The 23,581-nt window shown below is 41.3% G+C and overlaps 1 protein-coding gene across 1 annotated transcript in view; it reads right to left on the bottom strand.

Moving 5' to 3' along the window:
• The window catches only part of LOC122556371 (WD repeat-containing protein 49-like), a 51,356-nt gene that overhangs the window by 25,022 nt on the left and 2,753 nt on the right, over nt 1-23,581 (bottom strand). The window contains exons 2-6 of the mRNA XM_043703006.1: nt 15,495-15,690; nt 12,639-13,079; nt 8,095-8,271; nt 5,839-6,013; nt 354-521 (exon numbers count right to left, since the gene is read on the bottom strand). Coding sequence (XP_043558941.1) covers nt 354-521; nt 5,839-6,013; nt 8,095-8,271; nt 12,639-13,079; nt 15,495-15,659 — 1,126 coding nt within the window. The 5' untranslated portion in view covers nt 15,660-15,690. The remainder of the gene's footprint in view (nt 1-353; nt 522-5,838; nt 6,014-8,094; nt 8,272-12,638; nt 13,080-15,494; nt 15,691-23,581) is intronic.

Here is a 23,581-nt window from a genome sequence, read left to right on the forward strand (position 1 = left end):
ATTTTAAAAGCTCTACTCAATAAATAATTTACAACATATGAAGATATCATAGAATAGCAGTTCAAATTTCTTCCCAAGGTTCTATCAATGTCGCTCCAAAATGGGACATTGTAAGATATGTTACAGCAATCAAATGATACTCAGAAGTTTCAATTTCTTGCTCATATCCCCTATGAGTTAAAAACTAAATTTTAACTTTGCATTATTCCATGGCTGCCTCAGGATAGGACCTTAATATTTGGGTCAGGCAAGTCTGAACTGTACTATACAACTGGTACAACTGCTCATATATGAACTACACTATATTTGACATTTCTGTGCAGCACTCTTGAAGACAAATTGAGTTCCCTTACCAATTAAGTTGAGTTCAGGATGGTAATCAAATGCATTAACACCTTCATTAACATGGAAGGATGTGGTTTTCATTGGGCTTGTTCCTTTTTCTTTCCAGCCCACGACTAATGCATTCAGATTAGTTGTAGCACAGGAAATGAAAGCTTCCAAATTAGAACAGTATTGTACTGGAAAAAAGAAAGAATTAAATTCATGTTCATTAACAGGAAAGAACTTGCAATGCTTAGAGTTATATATTATTGTTATTTTTTAATAATTATTTCTCCAAAGAAGTCAAAACTCATGTTTTATTATTCACTCATGAGAAATAGAGAAAATATTCCTGTTTCTTTTCTCCCCAGGATATGGACCAAAGGGAGGAGGACATTTTTATCATGCCCTGTCAGAGCTCTCCAGAGTATAAGCGTTTTGGAAAGAGGGATATATGTTGTACTAGATGGGGCCTGTCCTTGCCAAAAAGTCAACCAATAATGCCATCCAAATCAGATGTGAAACATCCTTTCATTCATCCATAGGATATGGGTGCCACTGATTAGGCCAATATTTATGTCTGATTCTCAATTGCCCTTAGGGAGTGGATGGTGAGCTGCCTTCTGAAACTGTCAAAGTCTATGTCATGCTCTTCACCCAGATTGCTGTTATGAATGGAGTTCCTGGTTTTTCACCCAGTGACTGAAGAAATTATGCTATTGGTCTAAGTCAGAATGGCGACTGACCATTCAAGTTTGATGGCAGCGGGGAAGAAGTTGTTCTTGAATCTGTTTGTATGTGTACTCAAACTTTCACATTTTATGTCGTATGGAAGAGGGTGGAATAGAGTATAACCGGAGTGGGAGAGGTTTTTGATTATGTTCACTGTTTTCCTGTGGTAGCGGGAAGTATAGATGGAGTCAATGGAGGGAAAGCTGGTTTGCATGGTAGACTGGGCTGTGTTCACATTTCTCTTAGTTTCTTATGCTCTTGGGAACAGCAGATGCCATAGCATGCTATGATGCATCCAAATTGGATGCTTTCCATGGTGTATCTATAAAAATTGGTAAGCGTCTTTGTGGACATACTAAATTTCCTTAGCCTCCTGAGGAAGTAAAGATGTTGACGTGCTTTCTTGACCATTGCATTGCCATGACTGGACAAGGACAGATTGTTGGTGATCATCACTCCCAGGAACTTGACGTCCTTGACCATACCCACCTCAGCACCATTGATGCAGGCAAGGGTGTGCCCTCCAATCTGCTTCCTGAAGTCATTGACCAGTTCCTTCATTTTGCTGATGCTGATGGAGAGATTGTTATCTTTACACCGTGCCACTAAGTACATAATCTTTTTCCTGTATTCTGTCTCTTTGTTATTTGATATCTAACTACGATGGTGGTGCCGTCTGCAAACATGCAAATGGTGTTGGGGTGGAATTTGGGCACACAGTCGTGACATTATAACAAGTATATTGGGAGGCTGAGTACGCACCCTTGCAAGGCACTGGTGTTAAAATTTGTAGTGAAAGAGATGTTGTTGCCTATTCTGACTGAATGCGGTCAATGGGTCAGGAAACTTAGGATCCAGTTACAGAGGGGGAGCTGAGACCCACGTGTTGGAGTTTGGAGATGGCTTTGTTGTGAATTATGGTGTTGAAGGCAGAATTGTAGTCAATAATTAGAAGCCTGACATAAGTATCTTTGTTATCTAGATGTTCCAGGGACGGGTGAAGGGCCAGGGAGATGATGACAGTCTCTTGCGCCAGAAGACGAATTGCAAAGGAACAAGACAATGTGGTAGGCTGGAGCTGATGTGAGCCACAACTAACCTCCTGAAGTTTGTCATAATGATGGAGGTCAGAGCCATCAGGTGGCAGTTATTGAGGCATGCTGCATGGTTTTTCTTTGGCATTGGGATCATGGTGGTCTTCTTGAAGCAATTGGGGACTTCAGATCATAATAAGGTGAGGTTAAAGATGTCTGCAAATACTCCCGTCAGCAGGTCTGCGCAGGATCTGAGTGCACAACAAGGGACCCCAACCAGGGCAGTTGCTTTCTGTGGGATAATGCTCAAGAAGGCTGGTCTAACATCTGCAGCAGTGACTGTGAATGTAGGTGCATCTGAGGCTTTTGGGATAGGTGACATCGTTTCACTGACCTTCTGTTTAAAGCAAGCATAGGATTTGTTGAGCTTTTCAGTTCAAGGTGTGTTATTCCCTAACGATCTGTTTGATTTTGCTTTGTAACTTGTTAGGTTGTGTAAGCCATGCCACAAATGATGGGTTTCTGTGTGGTTAGTTTTGTCTCAAGTTTACTTTGAAATTGCCTCTAGGCATCGCTGGTGGCCTTACCGGGGTCAGACCTGAATTTCATATATAGGTCAGGCATGCCCGACTTGAATGCCTCAGACCTGGACTTCAGTAGGGAGTGGATCTCCCAGGTCATCCATCATTTCCAGTTGAGGAGCATTCAGATTAACTTCTTCGGCACACAGCCTTCTACACACTTACTAATGAAGTCTGTAACAGTAGGAACATACTCTTTTGGGTGGCTGTCATGGATTTGAAAGGCTCTCTCAAATGAACCTTGGTGAGTTGCTGCAATGCATCTTGTATATTTTACAAACCGAAAGAACTGCGAATGCTGTAAATCAGAAACAAAAACAGAAGCTGCTGGAAAAGCTCAGCACGTCTGGCACTTCAACATACCACCCTTTTCCCTGGTTTGCTGCAGTCCTCTAGTGAAGTTCAGTGTAAGCTGGAAGAACATTTCATTTTCCGCTTGGGGTCCCTGCAGCCTTTAGGACTCAAATCAAGTTCAATGACTTCAGGGCTTGCACTCTCCTATGTCCCAGCCCCAGTCCCCACGCCACCCCACCAAACCTTACGACACTACTCTGCTATTACATATAACCTACTGTTAGCCACTAACAGTCTCCATTAAAAGCTATTTACCCTCCTCGCCCTGATCTTTATCCACTCCTTTTTCTGTCCAACTGTTTTCTCTCTTTGGGCTCTATCCCCACCTATCGCTCACTCCTTACCCTCTCACCCCATCCTATCTTCTGCACAAAAACCAACATTTTCCTAGCTGCCATCAGTTCTGAGGAGGGGTCACTGAATCTGAAACTTTAACTCTGATTTCTGCTCAGGTGTTGCCAGATCTGCTGAGCTTTTCCAGCAATTTCTGTTTTTGTTGCAGATTGTACACACTGTGCATTGGAGATGAAGGCAGCAAATGTTTCGAGTAGTGGGTAAAGTACTGATCATGTGGGGCTTTCTTACCTTGGATGATTGAGCTTCTTGTGAATTGTTGGAGCTGTGCTTATCCAGACAAGAACAGATTATTCCATCACAATGTTAACTTCTACCCGTTGAGGAATGTGGAAATGACTTTCTCACACAGAATTCCCAGCCTTTGACCTATTTGTTTTGCCAAATTTATCCAGTTCAGTTTCTGATCAATTGCAAATCCCAGGATGCTGCTGGTGGTAGAATTTAGTAATGGCAAAACCGTTGAACACTAAGGAGATATGGCTAGATTCTCTCATTTTGGAGCTCTCATTACTGGTATTCGTGTGGCACAGAAGTTACATGCCAATTACCTGAATGATATTCAGGCTTTGCTGCACTCTGGCAGGGACTACTGTAGTATGTGAGAAATTGCAAAGCTCTTATACGCTGTATGTTTATCAATACGTATGCTACTTCTGACCTTATGTTCAAAGAAAAGTCACTGACGACACAATTGAAAATGACTGGGTGAAGGATTTTGAGGAACTTCTGTTATGTCCCAGGGATGTGATGATTGGCCTCCAACAACAACCTTCTATTGTCTAGTAATGACTCTAAACAGGGGACAGGTCCCACCACAACCCCACCCACACAGGGACATAGTTAGTTCTGAAGCACAAGTTTTCAAATAATATACCTGGATATAGTCAGAACTCATAGCTTTGATGTGGCCAGAGTCTTCAGTTGTTTCTTGATAACATGACATAAATAAAATTGGCTGAGGTCTGTCATTGGTAATAATTGGAACTTCAGGCAGAGGTTGAGATTAATTATTCGCTTTGGTTTTTAAAACTAGAGTTTTATATGCAGGCAATACTTTTACATTTACATTGAACATTTTGTGCTTTTTTCTTACCTAATATCAACATTAGACATTCCCAGGTGAGTAAATCATGAGCCAAACAATAGTTCCCAGTCAACTGTGTTCTAACTTTAACTTCAGAAAGTCACTCCATTAAATAACAATTTACTTTGTTTTCATTTCTTGTACCATCTATTCCTATAATCTCAACCCTAACCCTAATCCTAATCCAACAAAAGACAATAGATTCCAAGGCAAGGCAAGATATGAGACTGTTGAACAGGAAACTGTGCCTTCCTGATGCTGATGTGAGGCAGCATACCATGATCAATTCTGTGCTGTGCTGTAGAGAGCAGTGCAGGGCACCACCACTGCAGTAGAGGCAAAGAAAGGGCTGTTTAAGCACTCCAACGATCTGTTCAATGACAGGAGGTGAATTGGTAATCCTTAGTGCCCAACAACTGAGCTTAAATACTGATGATGCAGTGGTCTGGAGTGGAATAATAACATCATGACTGTTGCCAGGGCAGTATAAAATGACTTTGATGATGCATTTGAACAAGGTTTAGCAGCATTTTCCAAATTACTACATACTTGTCCCAAAATATCATTTTTCAAAGCATCCCTACCACTGAGAGAAAACTGTAGTTGTTAGATGATTCTTCACTATCATTTTTTGACAAAGTATAATATTATAACTCTCAACTCATCTGGTACCAACCCCGAGTTGTTTGAAGCTTGGAGTATTATGGCCATGCTCAGATGTAAGGTTAAAGTGCCTACTCTGCATATGTGAGGTGAGCATACGCCAAATGGCTACTCTAACAATCTGCCCAAAAATGCCACTCTAGAATTGTGCACATATGAGCAAAATGATACGACAGAGCTGAATATATAGATGTTATGCAATATAATTTTGAGACCATCAACTTTGAGCAGAGTTCTCACTAGATTGTGGGTTGGGTTTTTCCAGTGAATTCACCTGCAATTAGCCAAACTATTGCAAAAGACCCAAGATTTTCAAACACAGTTAATGCTCATCAATAATGTACTAAATACCTGACCAGTCCACATCAATGCAAATGCAAAATACATTGATATATTTTTGTTTAACTCACTTTTAGAATTTCACTTCAGGTTGCTCTGGATAGACCAGCCACTCTTACTAAAAATGCTTCTATGATGATGCACTCATTTTCAGCTGCATTAATAAAACTGCAACAGATTGACACTTTTTAAGATATAAAGAGATATTCTTCAATCAAGGGGAAAACGTCCATTTGATGGTGTTGGTTCATGGGCAACTTTATGTTTGTAATGATGCAAATAGTTTGAATGAAAACATGAACTACATCTTCACATCATAAAACTAGTACAATTTAGCCTGGATTGTGGAAATGTGCCAAAGTTTATATACCTTGTCTGACCCATTCTTCATTGTGTTCTTTGTGTTGTAAAGTGAAACAGCATTTGTGGTTTCCTTTAACCAACTCTTGCCAAGTAATAGCTACAGTGGCCTCTTGCTCATCTGTTGAATTGGCTTGTCTTTCGAAAAGTGAAATTAATGCTGTGATAAAGCAAATAGCATTGACCTGCAAGAGCGAAAAAGGCATTATACATTTTCCACAATGTACTGGTAAAAGTTTTAACATTTGGTGTAGGGAAGACAAGAATCACTGGGAAGGTGACCACAAAGGTTCAATAACACAAGAATTATTAGAAATCTCCCTGAATGTGTAACGCAACTCATTGAAACTATTATAACAAAAACAAAACAGATTCTTATCGAAGATCACATTGTCCATTATCATTTACTCAGTTTAGAAAATCAACGAATTTCACTTTTTCACTTATGATGCAATTTTCTATAACCTATCTCATTGAATTGTTGATGCTTCATTTTTTAAAAGTGTTCTCTTTTGTATTGTGTACTATATTTGAACCCAGTTACGTAATGCATGGCTCCTTCCAAAACAATGCAGGACGACAGTCCCAGTTTATATAGTGTACTTACTGTTGTTTTTTGTAGCCAAATTAATTGGAGCTTTGTGTACACATGCATTGAGAGAAGGAGTTCTACTCCCTGATAACTAAAGACTGGATAGTTTCTGACATTAATAAATATAAGAAGACAACTGGCTCTTCAAAGAACACTTCAAAGATGAAACATTAGTTGGATATCCCAAAGATTCTATAAAATACCCTTTACACAATTCTACAATGACAGTTGCAGTAAAACTAATGAACTTTGAGCTAACAAACTACTTAAGGTAGGTGCATATTCCTTGCCTAATTGTATTTCCCCAGAGTTATACCATACATGACACATCGATATGAAGTTAAAAAAAGTAAACTAGAATTTAAAATATTTTAAATGTTTTAAAATATTTGCATGGCTTGTAAATAGTTGAATATCATTCAAATGTCAAGATGATGAACGTAATTGAATAGAGGATAATAACTTGAGAAACAACATGATAATAGAGAAAATGACATTTTCATGTTAATTATATACAGCAAAGATAGTAATGTCTGTTTTACACTACAGGTACTTCATTAAAACTGGTATATCTTTGAAGTGGTGCAGGCTGGCATCATTGAGATTTACTGATGGTTTTGCATTACTCTGTACTCAGCCATATATATGAAAACTCAGCCACCTAGATAAAAATGCAGCTAGAATCCTTAATCCCAGTACTGAGATGGTTGCGACCTGCTGCTTACCAATATTGAAAATGAGTGGTTGAAAAGACCACAGACTTGTTAAAACTACAGCTCATTCTGCTATAACGCATGCTTTCTTAACACAAATTCTCTGTAACACAATTGATGATTTGGGGACATTGTTTTGAAAGCATAAACTTTTAAAACCTGTTGGCTGTAACGTGATTACATCGCCAACACTTTAAACACTGTTGCTAAAGAGCAATTTTTCTGTTATGCGGGGCTGCACAAGAACACAACCATCGTGTTACAGAAGAACTACCTGTACTTCTTCTCAAACTAATATTCCGTTTGCTAAAATTCAGTTTTTCCTCAAATTTTGATTTTGAACTGATGAATAAAGTGAACATTCACAATCTTGACTGGATAAAATAAAACTGCATTTATGTTGAAAAGGGAATCAGAGTGAACTGGAGAAATGGTGGCTGGGGCACAGTGACCTGTAGTGCTGAAGAAATCAAAACTAATAAACAGCAGTACATTTAAAATAAATTTACTAGATCGATTATACTCATGGATTTTATATATATAAAGACAGGAATTTCAATTGAGTTAATATGATAACAGCCTGAAGTGTGACATTACTTGGTGGTCGGGCCCAAGGTGGGTCCAGAGGGGGAAGGGGCCTAATAACCAATGTTCAGGTTGAGGGTGATGCTGCGGTGTACAAGCAGTGCCCAGGCACTGGACAGCACCAGGATGTGTAATTTTTGTCCCAATCTTTATATGACAGAACTGTCGCTACATTTTGTCTTTGTGTTTCTACGCAGCAATATTTATTTTAGCTTAATGAAATTCAAATGGATGCAAATAAGGTCCCTTGACAAGATAATCATAAACAAACATACACTTTGAAATTTTCACACTGTATTGACTTGAGTTAATTGATGATTACACTTAAGACAATGCAAAATTCCCAGAATTTATTTTTGTGCTTATCATAAATTACCTCCCCACAAACGTCACCAAAGGTGAGAACTGCTTCATTTCCATCTTTTGAGTTAAACCAATAGTGCATGGAAATCAGAGTGTTGCATATTCCATGAAGTTTATATTGACAGAAAAATTCATCTTTGGAATTAAGGTCATAAAAGCAAATCTCCTTACTTGTAAATGCAACTGCCACCTTTAAAAAAAATGAACACAGAAAATTGTTATTTTTTGCTGCATTAAGGTAAGAGGAGTCAGATTTCAAAAAGACATGAGAGGCTCAATTTTTACACAGAGGGTCATTCATGTTTAGAATGAACTCCCTGAGGAAGTGGTGGGTGCAGGCACAGTTACAATGTTTTAAAGACACTTAGATAAATACATGAATAGGAATTTATGTATTCCTATTGGGATATGGTCCAGGTGCAGGCAGGAGGAATTAGTTTGGGATTATGTTCGCCATGGACTGGTTGGACCAAAGAGTCTGCTTCCATGCCATATGACTCTGTAACTCTATGACTCTACTTAATCAGAGTTTCAAAACTTGATACAGAGTTTAACAATTGTGTTACATCTGAAACTAATGCAAATAATTGTATTTTTGACATGCAATTACTTCTAGTCTTCAAGCAAACATAGCAGCCTGTTGCATGCAGCCATTCATGCTCCAAGTAATGTGGGGTTGACACATAAATATTTAAAATTGGAACGACAAGTTAATGAAACTAGTTAAAGTGATTACTAAATTCTTAAAATGTGCATCCTCTGGAAGCAAACATAGGTGATGCTAATCAAAAGGCATTAAAAGTCATAAAAAGGCTTAAAATATTGTTTTGGGTGTATGACATTTTTATAGAAATTGGAAGGCAGTGGGGAAGGTACAGAAAAGATTCAATAGGGAGATGCAAGAGACCATGGATCAACTAAAAATATTAACGCAGGCTCCAGCAAAAGATGAGATGAGACAACGGAGGAGATGGGAGTCCGAAGTTTTGGTGAAGAAGGAGCTACAGGGTCAGAAGCACAACTCATCTAGAAATGGGGCACTGGGGTTGCAAAATGTTTGGTTGAGCTACAGACAGTGGCTAGAGAGGGGAGATGGAATTGGTAGCAAGAAAGAAGACATTTGACAGCATTCTAGAACATTTTTAAAAATTATACAGGCTTCATAATCACCTGAAAGGAAAGGTTCTTCTAGGTTGCTTCAGTACAAACTAATTGACAGAGAGAAATAAAGCACAAGCAAATGATCAGAACTGATTAAGGTTTCTCAGGAGCTAATCACGTATTCAGGGCAATTGCTTTGGCCATTCCGATCTTTATTAAGGTGTAAGCATCACTGGCAATGCCAAAGAGTTATTACCTGTTGCAAAATTTTCCAGAGATGGAGGTGGTTAGCCACCATCTTGAACTGATGTTGTCGGTACACCATAGTCTTATTAGGAAGTTCCAGACTTTTGACGCAAAAATGGTGAAGAAATAGCACTATTTCAAGTGAAGATAGCTTTCCATATGTCTACTGCCTTTATCCCACCAGCAGGGAGTAATCACAGGTTTAAAAGGCTATTTCAAGGAAACTTTAGCAAGTTGCTCAATACTCATTTGAAGAGCCATTGCAGGCACAATTGGTTTTACATCAAAAGCTCCAAAGACAAGCAACCCCTGTTTAGACCCAAAAACACATGCAGCTATTTTAGTTATTTTTTTCCCTTCACTTTTCCTGTTGCATAATAAAAGTGAACATCCATTTGAAGACTTCACAAATCTGATGTTTCCACATTCAAGAATGATAACATACTCAATGGGTGTTAAGGACAGAGTAGCATTCCTTCAGACAAGGTTTTAACATAGGATGTTATTAAGGAAGATTAGCTTCAGTCATTTGAGTTTAGTCCTACTGCTAAAATGACAGTCGATTAGTAAGGTCATGATTTAAAGTATAAATTTACAGATGTGATATCCTATTTATAATGAATTGTCACCCACATCACCTAAGTGCCATCAGAAGGTTTGATTTTCCCTTATTCTCCCACTACATCTAGGTGCAGTCCTGTGTTCTTCAGCTGGGGTGGACCTGAGAGTGGAGCTGGTTAGTCTTAAAAACTCAGGCAGAAGTCCCCAGAGATGTTTGTAGCTGGAGGATCCAGACATATTGACAGCTGCAGACATGCCATACATTTGATACAACATCCACAGGGTTGAGGGTTATCAAAGGGCAAGATGGAGGTGCAGAGGATGGGCAACACTGGAGTGTACTGTGAGGAGACATTGCAGGGCATGTATGTGACTGGGGTCAAAAGTATGGTGCTGGAAAAGCACAGTGAACCAGGTAGCATCTGCGGAGTAGGAAAATTGACGTTTCAGGCAAGATCCCTTCATCAGGAAGGGTTTTTCCTGCTCCACGGATGCTGCCTGACGTCTGTGTTTTTCCAGCACCACACTCTTGACTCTGATCTCCAGCATCTGCAGTATTCACTTTCACCATGTATGTTACTGACACCACTCCATATCCCTGAGAGGAAGAGCTACCTGGGGTGTGGTTGAGGTGTGTACGTTTCTGGAAGCCATTGCGCATTCTGCTGGATCCACCATCCTGTCTGTGGAGACAGTCAGACCCACTCATGCTGGAGCAGAATACTACTGAGAATACTGGTGGGGGCTGCGTGAAGCTTCAATCCAATTTCCTGAGTGTGACTGGCCGACCTGCCTGCTGCTCCTGTGCTTGCTAGCACGTGTTCACAAAGTTATTAATGGCTGACGCTATGGAATCCTCTCCTGCCTGGGAGTGAGCAGGCACCTAGTATCTGCCAGTCTCTGAGAGCCCAATGACCTGGAGGATTTCTTACTCAACCAGCTGCAGAGATAGTGCCAGTGATGTGATCACCAGATTGTGCTTCTGAGTCTAACCGAGAAAGCGAGTGCACTGAGGTGAAAGTCTCTGAGCTGGTGCAGGGGGAAGGAGAAAGCCTTGATATGGGATCTGTGGCTTCTTCCCCAGAATGGGGGGAGGAGCTGATGTCCAGAGGAGGTTCTAGTCTCTGAGCTGAGTGGGTATTATTGGTTCCTGATGAAAGAGAATGAGATATGTAATGAGGACAGAAATTCAAGCACATTAAGATTCGTTTCCACATGCTGGTAATGGGAGAGAAGTGCAGTGTAGCCCTTGGTTACCAGGCGAGGTGACGAGATGAATGTCAGACACCATGCCACCCATTCTTGGCCCTCCTACAATGAGATGAAGGAAGGGAGGCAGTGAGATGAAAGTGGCTGAAAGAGCTGTTAGTGCTCGTGTAAATGGGGCAAACATGGTGAGATGAGTGATTAGGAAGGGCAGAAGGTTGAAAGGCTTGGTAGTTTTGGCTGGGATGGGTGAGTGAGAGCCATTGAGGGAAGACATTGTGTGGAGCTGTGAGAGTGGGAGAGCTGAATCTGCTCGAGCATGTTCCTTGGCCTGAGGTGGGTGCAGTGGCAGTTAAAGTAAGTGTGAGGTAGCAGAAACAAGATGGTGGTACTTATTCTTACAAGTTGCAGAAGGTCATTAATCACTTTGCAGCATTGTTGTATGTTCGTCCAGACCACTGACATTGCACTGACCTGGTTGGTTACTTCAGACCAGGCCGACAGTATGCCATGATCTCCTTTGTTAGACCTGGGGCCCTCCTTTCCACTATCTGACCCACAGGTCCCTGTTGAACAAGTGGAGTTCGACCATCCTTGCCTCAGCCATTCCTTTCTAATTGTACACCCACTCTGTAAGTGCAGTTCCTGGCTTGCAGTGTTTAAAATGATGCAGTTCAGATTTAAATATGGTATGCATGACATAAATAAGCATCTTTGTCCCTGTTAGCCACAAACATGCACAAGAGTGGTACTGTGGAGACAGGATGGATAACCAATAAGTGAGCAGTGGAGATTTGCATGAGCTAAATCACCAGGGCTCACATTAGGAAACCTACATGAAACTCCCCAAAATTGACACATCGCCAAAATATGCAAGATTCATCCCTATGTCTACAAACAATATCTCCTAGGGCTAGTATATAACAACAAACAGAAAAAGAACAAATCATTGGGTGACTCAAAAAATAACAGCAAATTGGGAAGCTATAGCAAGAAATTCTTTGATGAAAGGTGAGAACGAAATGATCTGCAACAATCCCACTGAGCTGGAGGAGAATTGCCAAGAATGTGAAGGAGGGATAGTGGACCCTGCTCACACTGTGTCATGATTTAGTACCTGTTTAAGGATGAATAAATACTGCTGAAATTAATGTTGTTTAAACTGAATGTTAAATCAGAGGTATCTAAATCAGAAGCAGTTGGATTAGAGTAATATCTTATACAAACATATATTTAAGAAGCATTTTGGTAGCCATTGAGCATTCTGCTGGTTCCACCATTCTGTCCATGGAAACAGTCAGACTCACTCGTGTTGGAGCCTAATATTACTGATAATACTAGTGGGGACTGCTTGAAGCTTCAAAAAATTCCTGAGTGTGGCTGACTTACCTGCCTACTGAACTGATTGAAAAATAGCATAGAATTCCAGAAGTGAAATCCTACCTTATTTACATTTGTCATGGAGACCATACTTGTAACCCAGAGATCCCGCAATCTTACGGAATCTGTGGCAACTCGTAGAGTTTGCTGTAGCCTCAAATTCTCACCCCAAACATTCATCCAACCTTCCTTACTCAAACTCAGGTAGCGATGTGAATTCTTCAGGTAGACTATACTTTGAATAGGTTCCTTATGGTGGGCTGGAAGAAATTTGATTTCTTTCCACTGAGGAACAAGTGATGATTTTGTTCTCTCGTCGTTTTCGTAAAGTTCTAACAGCATGAATGTTGTCACTTTGTTCCAGTCAACAAAGCCATCTCGCGCTACGTCAATTCTGTCAAACAGAGCTCCATACTCTTCTTCAATGCCATATCCAAGAGCTATGAACATATTGTCAATAAAGCTCTTCCTATTAAGTGCAACAAATTCTTCAAAATTTGGTGTCTATAAGTGGAAATGATATAAAATGAAGTAAAGTCTTTACAATTAGACCTGGATATAATCATTTTAAGTCAATGATAATTATACACTATTTACATTGCATTTCAAAGTACTACTTCATGAGCAGTACACAAACATTAAAGCAATTTCAATGTTGTGTGGACTGGGAATATGTCATTAGCATTTTATAAAAACAAATATTAACAAATTTATGAACACTGCAACTAAGTTTTTTTTTGAAGTACAATCTATATTTTCCACACAGTGAGACGATAAGCATTATCATAAATAGAAAAATAGAATTGGTCTCGAACGACCACAGGGATAAAACAGTATTAAAAAATCACTGCTTCAGCACAATTCAATCTTAACAAGCATTGACTTTAATAAATTTACAGAAATGAACTGGAGTTAGAGTAGTTTTGAGTGTCATATTGCCATTAAGCATATTATCCAAGCAGGCCCTCAAGAACATTTTATAATTAGATGTGTCACTCCACAGATAAACTGTGAACCCTAAATCTTATCTTCCTATTTATGTGGATATAGATAAATGCCCTCAAATGCAGTCTTGATGCCAAGGGCAGTCACTTTCACTTCCCCTCTACAGATCAGTCTTCTACACTTATATGTTTCTAATATTATATTCCTTTGTCTCTCGTTCTCTTTGCATTTTCCCCTTCCAAGTTCGCACTCTCTCTACTGGCGGCATCTAGGGGCACCTCCAAAACTTATTTAAAAAATGGGGAAATACAGTGGCTCAGTGGTTAGCATTGCTACCTCACAGTGCCAAGAACCCAGATTCGATTCCACCCTTGGGCAACTGTCTGTGTACACTTTGCACATTCTCCCTATGTCTGTGTGGATTTCCTCTGAGTGCTCCAGTTTCTTCCCACAGTCCAAAAATGTACAGGTTAGGTGTATTGACCATGGGAAATGCAGGATTACCGGGATAGGGTAGGAGGTGTGTCTGGATGGAATGATCTTCAGAGGGTCAGTCTGGACTCAATGGGCCAACTGGCCTATTTCCACACTGTAGGGATTCCATAATCTTCTGATCTGGGTCAAAAACTCTATTCTCAAACCTGATCAGACAAAAGTATACATTCTCATCTTTTGAGGAGTACTCATGTGATGTCCACACTAGGAACCATCCCAGGTAAAGTAATTGTCCAAGCCAGGAATCAATGCAGCCAGCAGTAGAGTGGATTGGCATTGAAACTAAGCCCCATTTTATCATCATGAGCTGCCAGGTTCCAAGTTTTAAAGGGCCTAAGTCATTTTAACAGATGCTGAGAGAAATTCAATGTACAAAATAAGTGGGAGAGGGTGTAGAGTGGCAGGTGGGTGGGAGTTAGGGTGCCCATTGAGTGAGGGATAAGGTGCCAGGTATAGTGGCAGTAGATTGACAAGTGAGTGTTTAGGGTAGGTTGAAATAGATGGGAGCTGTGGGCTATTAGGTCAAGTCTGGTTGGGTCTGTGGTTTTGGGATGGAGGAATGGAATGGAATCAAGTCAGGTCCAAAGCAAATGAGTGGGGATGATGAACCAAGGAGTGGGCAATAGTATCAAGTCAGGTCCAAATCCGAGGTGAGGTGTGGTCAAAACATTTTGACCCAGCAACAGTGAAGGAATTGCGATATATTTTCAAGCCAAGCTGGTGAGTGGCTTAGAGGGGAACTTGAAAATAGTGGTGTTCCCATTTTTCTTCTGCCTTGTACTTCTGAATGGAAGGCTTTGCAGGTTTGGAAGGTGTTATCTGAGGATTTCTGCAGTGTATCTTATGGATAGGACACACTGCTGCTACTGAGCATCGGTGGTGGAAGGAGTGGATGCTTGTGTATATAGTGCCAATCAAGCGGGCACTATATACACATCATTGTCCTGGATGGTGTCAAACTTCTTGAGTGCTGTTGGAATTTAGTCTATCACACTCCTGACTTGTGCCTTGTAGCTTTGGGGAGTCAGGAGTCTTAGCTAATGACTATAACTATATATCAGTCCTGAACCCTCTGAGGTCTTCAACTTTAATACAGGGCTGTGGATTTTTTCAGAAGGTTTCAGATGCCAGGTATTGTCTACACTCTCATGTTCTCAGACAATTACTGTTTATCAACTTGAACCCTCTGTGCATTCTCCAGGGTATGTACCATCTCTGACTATGCGGAGACCAGATTGCGTGAAACATCTTGAAATGCTGTTTTTTTTATATACAGAAGCACAACAAAAATGAAACTCATTGTTATCTACTTCATGATTCCATCAATCAACTTATTTGCCTCCATGCAAAAACATACATGATACAAAAATTAGATACACTTTGCACATAGCTCTAATCTGGACACGCACATAATCCAGTTGATTATAAGATTGATTATTAACTTCAGGGCCAATATGCAGCATAACTGTATAAACCTACCATGAAAGCCTTCTGTATTTTCATTATATCTTTGACGCTGAGTCGGTTTTCTAGCTGATCCGGAACTTTTTTAAATGTTTCCATTTTATCAGAACTTGAATCAAGTGTTCCAAATTCCAGCTCATCTTCAGAGTTCGTAGAGCTAGCCCGCAACTGAGCTGACATTCTTCAAGCTATCGAGATTCACTGCAGTCGGCTTTTAACAGAAAAATAGACATCATGTTACGTTCATGAAATGCATACCTGATTTTCACTGATCATGGTTTTAGTATTCACATTGCATCTTTTAAATCCTTCTGAAGTTTTTAATTAAGAGTATGAATATTTAGTCTGATTACTGTACAATTTTGTTTATTACATTTCTAGAATTATCTAAATTCAATGGACTTGTGCCTCCTTTGATTTTTTTTGGGAGAAGGCACCAGAAATCCTGGTACTCGGAGTCCTGAAGAAGGGTTCACCCGAAACGTCGACTTCTCCACCTCCTGATGCTGCCTGGCTTGCTGTGTTCTTCCAGCCACCTGCCTGTCTACTCATGATTTCCAGCAGATTCAGTACAATTTGCAGTCCAATCAGCATAAAATGCAAAGGTTTGTTGCTGTTCACCATCTGAGGTGCTTGATGGGGTCCCCCTGGGTACCTAGGTGACTGCTAGTACTAGCATGTGCTTGAAAGGCTCTCCTGCAAATAGGCCAACATAATGTAGACAATTGGGTTTGGAAGGTTTGCCAGCTAATGACCTGCTCTGTTGAGTTTTATTTCTGCTTCTAATGTACATTTTCTTTCAAAAGAGAGCTTACTGTCCTTTATTTGGTTGTACCAGATGCAAAGATCCAGGCTAAGCTTCTCCTTGGATTTGAAGTCATCATCAAACTCCAAAGACAAGTTCTCAGAGTGTCCTTGAAGAGCTCTGCGCAAACACCATGAGAACGCACTCTTGACTCAAGATGCTATAGAAGTGAAAGTCAGACATTCTGGCAACATGCTCACCTATGTTCAATTATAACTGTCTCAATATGATTCAGTTGGTTGACACAGTACCTCAGCTGAGCCCTTCAAAGACTGGTATTTTGCCCTGCCACCTGATCTTCAGGACATTTGAGTTTCTTGATGTAACTCTGGTCCAGGTGCCGCATGTGTAAAGCAGACTGGGCATGATTATTGCTTTATCGATTTTCAGTTTGACAGACTTATACCTCTGCATTTTCAGAATGATGTTTAAATACTGCTAAAGACTGCACTTCTTTCGCAATTCTTGAATGTGTAGTGTATCAACAAAGACAGATCAAAACAATGTGTAGCCAAGTGTTGTCCACTGCTGACAATTTCTGGTCATGGACCGGTCATTGGGCTTGAGATAGGATTTTCCTAAAGGAGGGAGAGTGTCACTACAGTTTTCTTTGTGCTGATCATAAAACTGACATTGCTGCATACACCAGAAGGTCTGTGCTACATGAACACGCCAGCTCTGAACCTGTGGCTACAGCACAGTCATTCCGAATAAGAAATCGTAAAGCACATTATTGGGAGATCTTGGTGTGAGCCTGGAGTTGTTTCAGATTGAGCAGCTCCCCATTCACACAATACACCTGTATCCGGTTTTGATGCCAGGATCAATACCACAAGAGACATCAGACAGCCTGATGGAGAAAGATATGCTGAAGAGTGTTGGTCACTAGCATGCAGCCCTGTTCAATTCATGATGTGGAGGTGCCAACGTTGGATTGGGATGGACAAAGTTAAAAAGTACACAACGCCAGGTTGTAGTCCAACAGGTTTATTTGGAAGTACAAGCTTTCAGAGCGCTGCTCCTTCATCAGGTAGCTACTGAGGCAGGATCATATGACACAGAATTTAGAGTAAAAGATCAAAGTAACATGCAACTGACGCAATGTATTGAACAAGTTTAGATTGCTGTTAAGTCTTTAATCACTTAGAATGGGTTGCAGGTTTCGATTCATTGATATGTAAATTCAAGACCTTCTTTCAATTCACATTCCCAAGATCACTTCAGATTTTAATAAAAAGGTGACATCTCAGCTCAGACAATGAGGTTAGAGTCTGTCTGTATTCCAACCTTGAGTCAGACTGGTTCATTTAAGTCACAGAGAGTCATGTGTCTGTGGAACTCCCTTTCGCAAAAGGGCAGTGGAAACAGGTCCTTGAATATTTTTAAGGTAGAGATAGCTAGATTGGTGATAAGCAAGGGATAAAAGGATATCAGGGACAGGTTGAAATGTGCAGTAATCAGATCAGTGCCCTCATTGAAGTGCAGGGCTGGCTCAAAGGGGCAAGTTGTTTCATGTTGTTAACTCATATAGATGTAACACAAAGTCAAGGCTGTTATGTAGGTGGAAGGGGTACTGTACCTTTAAGAGAGTTAAAAGCTAGCAGAAATACCTGACAGCACAGAGTGTTCTGAATATGTTAATAATGTAACATTTGGTTGAACAGCTAGATTAGCTGGGTTACCTGGAGATGACAAAACAAATTTGAATTTGGTCAACTAGTTTAAATTATACCCCAAAATACCATCCTCCAATCAAGTTTGAATTGAGTATATTGACAATTTTAAAAGCCAATGACACAATCCGATGCTTTGGGGGTATAAGACCAGGGAAATTGAATAATTGGGAGAGAACTGCCAAAAAAACCAACAGATGTAGGCTGCTAGTCAGAACTCTCTGAGAGGTACCTGTCGAGAGAAGGAGTTTGCACAGAAAAAAACATCAACACTGAATTGGAGAGCAAATCTACAGAGGAAGATATAAAGAGAAGATTCGATAGCTGGCTGGTTTAGAAATTTGAATTATTTAGTAAATCTTAATTGGGGGTTTTATCAGACTAGTATTATAGAAGGGGAAAGTAAAAGATAGGTTAGAGAAAGGAGTTGTAAATAGTTGTTAGTTAATTATTCTCTGTTATACTAGAAGAAATAAAGTTGTTACTTTTTACTTTAACTAGCTCTTGGTCTCTCGAATTTTCACAAACTACTGCAGGGGATAAATTTTTTCTGTGTTGCTGGCTTAAATTAAGCGGGGGGTGGAGTTTACCCTGTGTCGTAACAAAGCACCAAGAATGATTAGCTTGTCCAACTTCGGCATAGCAGAAATCAAGAAATGGAGGTCCCAATAGATGCAATCCTTGATTTCAGCAAGGTTGGTAATACAGGGATATGGACGCTGATGAGAGTTGTTGGCTTGTTGCCATGCACAGAGAGATTACCAACGATCGTATTGTAGTGATTGTAACAAGGTCAGCCAGGTGGACTGCCTGGACTCAATCACATGTCGACTATGCTGAGCCTTTCATAGGCTCAATGTTTTTAGTCAATTGTGGACACCCACTCAAATGGCTGGACATACATAGAGTTCATTCATCAAACACGGGGATGATGATAGAAAAACTGTGTACATCTTTCGCAATATATAAACTCCTGAAAGTGTTAGTCACAGATAACGGGCTGTTGTTCACCAGCAGGGAATTTGAATATTTCCTAAAGTCAAATGGCCTGGCAGAAAGAGCAATCCAAGCTTTGAAGGCAGGCTTAAAGAAACAAGCCAACAGCTTCAGTCGATACCAAACTGTCCCGATTACTATTTGATTATTTGACCAGGTCTCATGCTCCAGTAAAATTGCTAAAATGGGGAGAAGATACTGTCCCTGGTGAAATCAGATCGTCCCGAACCCTAGGGAGGGGAGGGTTAAGCGGCATCAGAGATGTGTTGGACATAAGACTCTGCAAAGCAAGAGGGACAATTTACTTCAGAGGATGAAGTTTGGTGTAGAAAACCAGGGAATAGTCCTTCATGGGTAAGAGACATGGTCAACGCGAGATCAGGTCCAGCCATGTATGAAGTTTGAGTAGGTGCAACAGTCCTGAATAAGCTCATGGACTGTATGGAAGCTGCAAACTTGCAAATGTGCCCTGCTTCTTCGAACAGTCAGAAAATCTGTCAGAACCTGTAGGTTCTCCCTCTCCGTCAAGGGTTGAAAATAACTCAGAATCTGAGATGGGTGTGGCAGATGTTGATGCCTCAACACCTTTGCCACTTGAAGAGGAGGATGAATATCTTCACTGATGCTCTGGACACAAGAAGGGAGATACCGAGCTTTATACACCACCCATATCCAAGACAGAGTGGGAGGAACTTCATCAGGTGCTAAACACCCCAGAAGGATCTACCAAAAAAGAACCAACCCATGTCCTTGGACTCAGAGGGGGAAGGATGTTGTGATTGTAGTGAGGTCAGCCAGGTGGATCTCAGAATCTGAGTTCTCCGACTGGGATTATTAATCTGATCCCAATTAGGGAACCCTGGCTGACAGATATAAACAGGAATGTCAGGGGTTCTGTTCACTCTGAAAGCTGACTCTGAGGGAGCTGGATCAATGCCAAGGACTCTCCACGCATAAATAAATGGTGACTTGGTGACAGGATAACGACCACAGCTAATTCTGGAACACAAGTCTTCAGTGCTATTGCCAGAATATTTCAGGGCCCATATCTAGTATCTTCAGACATTGGTCACTATTATGTGCAGTGAACTGAATTATCCGAAAAGTGGTATCTGTGACACTGGGGACCTCAGGAAGAGGCTAAGGTGGGTCATCCATTCAGCACTGCTGGCTGACGTTAGTTGCAAATACTTCATCTTATGTACAGAAATGCTGGGCTCCCCCATTTTTTGTACAGCCTCTGCTTCCTGTTAGTTATTTAATTGGCTGTCATCATTCACAGCTAGTGGTGCAAGACTACTGGGCTTAGAACGGATCTGTTGACTAAGGAATTGTTTAGCTATGTCTTTCCTGTGCTGTTGGTGCAGGTTGACATGCAGATAGTCCTTTGCTGTAGCTTCATCACAATGACACTTCATTTCCGGGTGTGCCTGGTCCTGCTCGAGGCATGATCCCCTTCATTGTATCAGAGTTGACACCTCATCGTGACGGCAATGATAAAGTGATGGATATTACACGCCATGAGTTTACAGATTGTGTGAACACACTTCCATTGTTGCCGGTTGCCCACAATTCCTCCGGGATTGCCAGTTCTAATTTGCTATCTGCATTTGAAATCTATCCCATTTAGCATAATGATATGGCTGCACAGGAAGAAAGGCATCCTCAATGTGAAGATTGGGACTTTGTGTCTGGAAGGACTGTGTGGTATTACTTATTCTGACGATGTTGTGGAGGGACAGAAGGATTTGTGACAGGTAGAATGGTGAAGATGAGGTCAAATATGTTTTTCCCTCACCACCTGCTGCAGACCAGTCTAGCAACTATGTCAGTTGATCAGTGGGTAGCAACAAAGTTGTCCCTCACTCAGAGTGCATTCTGTGCCCTTTCTACCCTCCCTGCTTCCTCCCATTGGCGTTCAACATGGAGCAATAATGATTCATCAGCTGTAGCTGGAATGAGGGGTGTATGGTAGAGGTGGTATGTAGTAATCAGCACGTGGTTTCCTTCCCTGGTGCCATGACACTGAATGGAACCTGGACTCCATGTTGAGGATTCCTGAACAACTCCCTCCCAATTACCACCTCCAGGGCATGTGTCCTGCCAGTGGGATAGGACACACCAGGGATGGCGATGGTTGCGCTCTGGTCAGTATGTGTACGGTTATGACAACATCAGACTCTTTTATGATAGTTTCTCAACTTTAGCACAAGGGTGATAAGTAGGAACTTTGCGGAATTTTGCAGTCGTCATTCCCTTGGTTTTGTGAAACTTCACAGTAGTTTCATAGACCCAAGTGGTCTGCTCAATTATTTCAGACAGCATTTAAAAGTCAACCAAATTGCTGTCTGGTGTCACCCGTATGCCAGATTAGGATAAGGATTGTCGATTCCCTCCCCATAGCAAATTACGGAGACAGCTGGGATTTTATGGCAATCCATAAAATTTTGTGGACTAGCTTTCCATTCCGGATGTATTAATAGATCTTAAATTCCACCTTGGCCCCCTGTCCCCACAGCATGAGTTGTGACCCTGGTTTACTATTTAGTGATGTTACCACAATCTCCTTGAGCATTTTCTGTTATTTCAGATTTCCAACATTCGCAGTATTGTGCCTTTGCAATTCTAAGAAGTCGTGGTTAAGAATTTGTAAGTATTTGGCCCTGGACTCACCCTGCCCCCAACCCCGGTCATCATATAAAACTCTAGCTGGCAAATCCGCATCCAAACCAATTTGCAAATTCCGGGTAGCTGCACATTTATGAAAAAACAAAAACAAAGTTCCCATTTCACATGGCATGTAACAGATATCGTTGTCCTGTGGGAAAGTGGTTCAGCGAATGAGACGCGGGGAAAGGGCTTCAGAGCACAAAGGGATCATACATTTGCAGGTGCTCTCTGCACATTAGAATTGAGCAGATTTCACTCACCCGGTAACTTGCAGCAAACTGAAACGCTCCAGCAATGGCCTCACTTTCCACACAAAACTCGGTGAATGTAGTTACCGAGCAACCAGTCGCACACTTTAGCTCCGACCCTACACTCAGTCAATCATTCAACAGGGCGGGACAGACAATGCACTGAAATGGTATCCATATTCTGCGAACCATAGATTTAAAACAAATATCTGCTAACTGCGCCTTTGCTTTAGCTCTGAAGCATGAAATAATTTCGAACGGCAGTGGTAATACCTCTAAGAATATTTATTTGCCGATTCAACGTCGCACATACAAAGCGCTGCTACAGCCAATGGTTACAATTGGATATAAACTTTCAATATAAAATTAGCCATAGTGTAATCCGGTATTCCACTCCATGCATCACTGAATGGAGAATTCAAAATTTCAAAAAGATTTTAGATGGTTCACTTATGTCTACTTAATAGGGATATTTTTAAAATTCACTCCTGGGAGATGTGTGCCACTTGCTGGGGTAGTTTTTGCCTGGACCTCGTGATTCTTGAGAAAGTGGTAATGAGCAGGTTGTTTGAACTGCTGCAGTCTACCTGCTGGAAATGATTCAAAATGCCCCCACGGCGGAATTTCCAGGACTTTGACACAGTGAAGGAATGGCAATACAGAGGAGCCTTGATTACCCGAACGAGATGGGCGGAAACTATTTCGTTCAGATAATTGATTATTTGCTTCATGGATTCAATGCCTTTCCTCTGGGGCTCGGGGGTTTTCCATTAAGTCTGCTCCCAGCTCAGGAGACAAGGCAGCAGCACAGCATGCGCAGGCCCCGCCCGCCCCCAATCCCATCCAACACCACCCCGTGCCCGCAACCTCTCTTCCCCCCCCCCCACCCATCCCCATCCAATATGGCCCACCGCCCCACTCCAAATCTCCCGCACGCCCCGCCGCCCACAAACCCTACTGAACACCATGACCACCCCACCTCTCCGCATGTCCCTGTCTGCCCCAACACCACCCGCCACGAACAATCCAGAAATGAAGCTGCATCAGAACATTATTTCAATGAGCCACCACACACTGCAGCACAGAGGAACTACGCAGAGCAGAGGAAAACCACCTACACAGTGTATTAAAAAAATGGGTACCAATGAACAGTCTGCCGATTTCTCAGCAACAAACCAAAACAAGCATTCAGAAACCCTAGCCACTCTCCCTACATCAAAGACATCTTGGAAATGACTGCCAGACTACTCAGACCCCTTGGCATCATGGTAGCCCATAAGCCCACCAGAACACTAAAACGGCATCCAATGAACTTGAAAGACCCTATACAGACAACAAGCAAAACTAATGTAATTTACAAAATATCGTGCAAGAATTGTAACAAACACTACGTTGGACAAACAGGCAGAAAACTAGCCACCAGGATACATGAACAAGCCACAAAACAACATGACCCTCTCTCACTAGTATCCTTACATACAGATAAGGAAGGACACCACTTCAACTGGGACAGCACATCCATCCTAGGACAAACCAAACAGAGACACGCATGAGAATTCTTGGAAGCACAGCATTCCAACCGAAACTCAACAAACACACTGACTGGGACCCCATTTATCACCCTCAGAGGAAAACAGGAAATGACATCACCAACCCAAAGAAACCCAAACATATAAATAGAAAGCAGGAAACATCTGCAGTGCTTTGGCA

Source organism: Chiloscyllium plagiosum, chromosome 13 (genome assembly GCF_004010195.1).
Source record: "Chiloscyllium plagiosum isolate BGI_BamShark_2017 chromosome 13, ASM401019v2, whole genome shotgun sequence".
In the NCBI taxonomy this organism is placed as follows: domain Eukaryota; kingdom Metazoa; phylum Chordata; class Chondrichthyes; order Orectolobiformes; family Hemiscylliidae; genus Chiloscyllium; species Chiloscyllium plagiosum.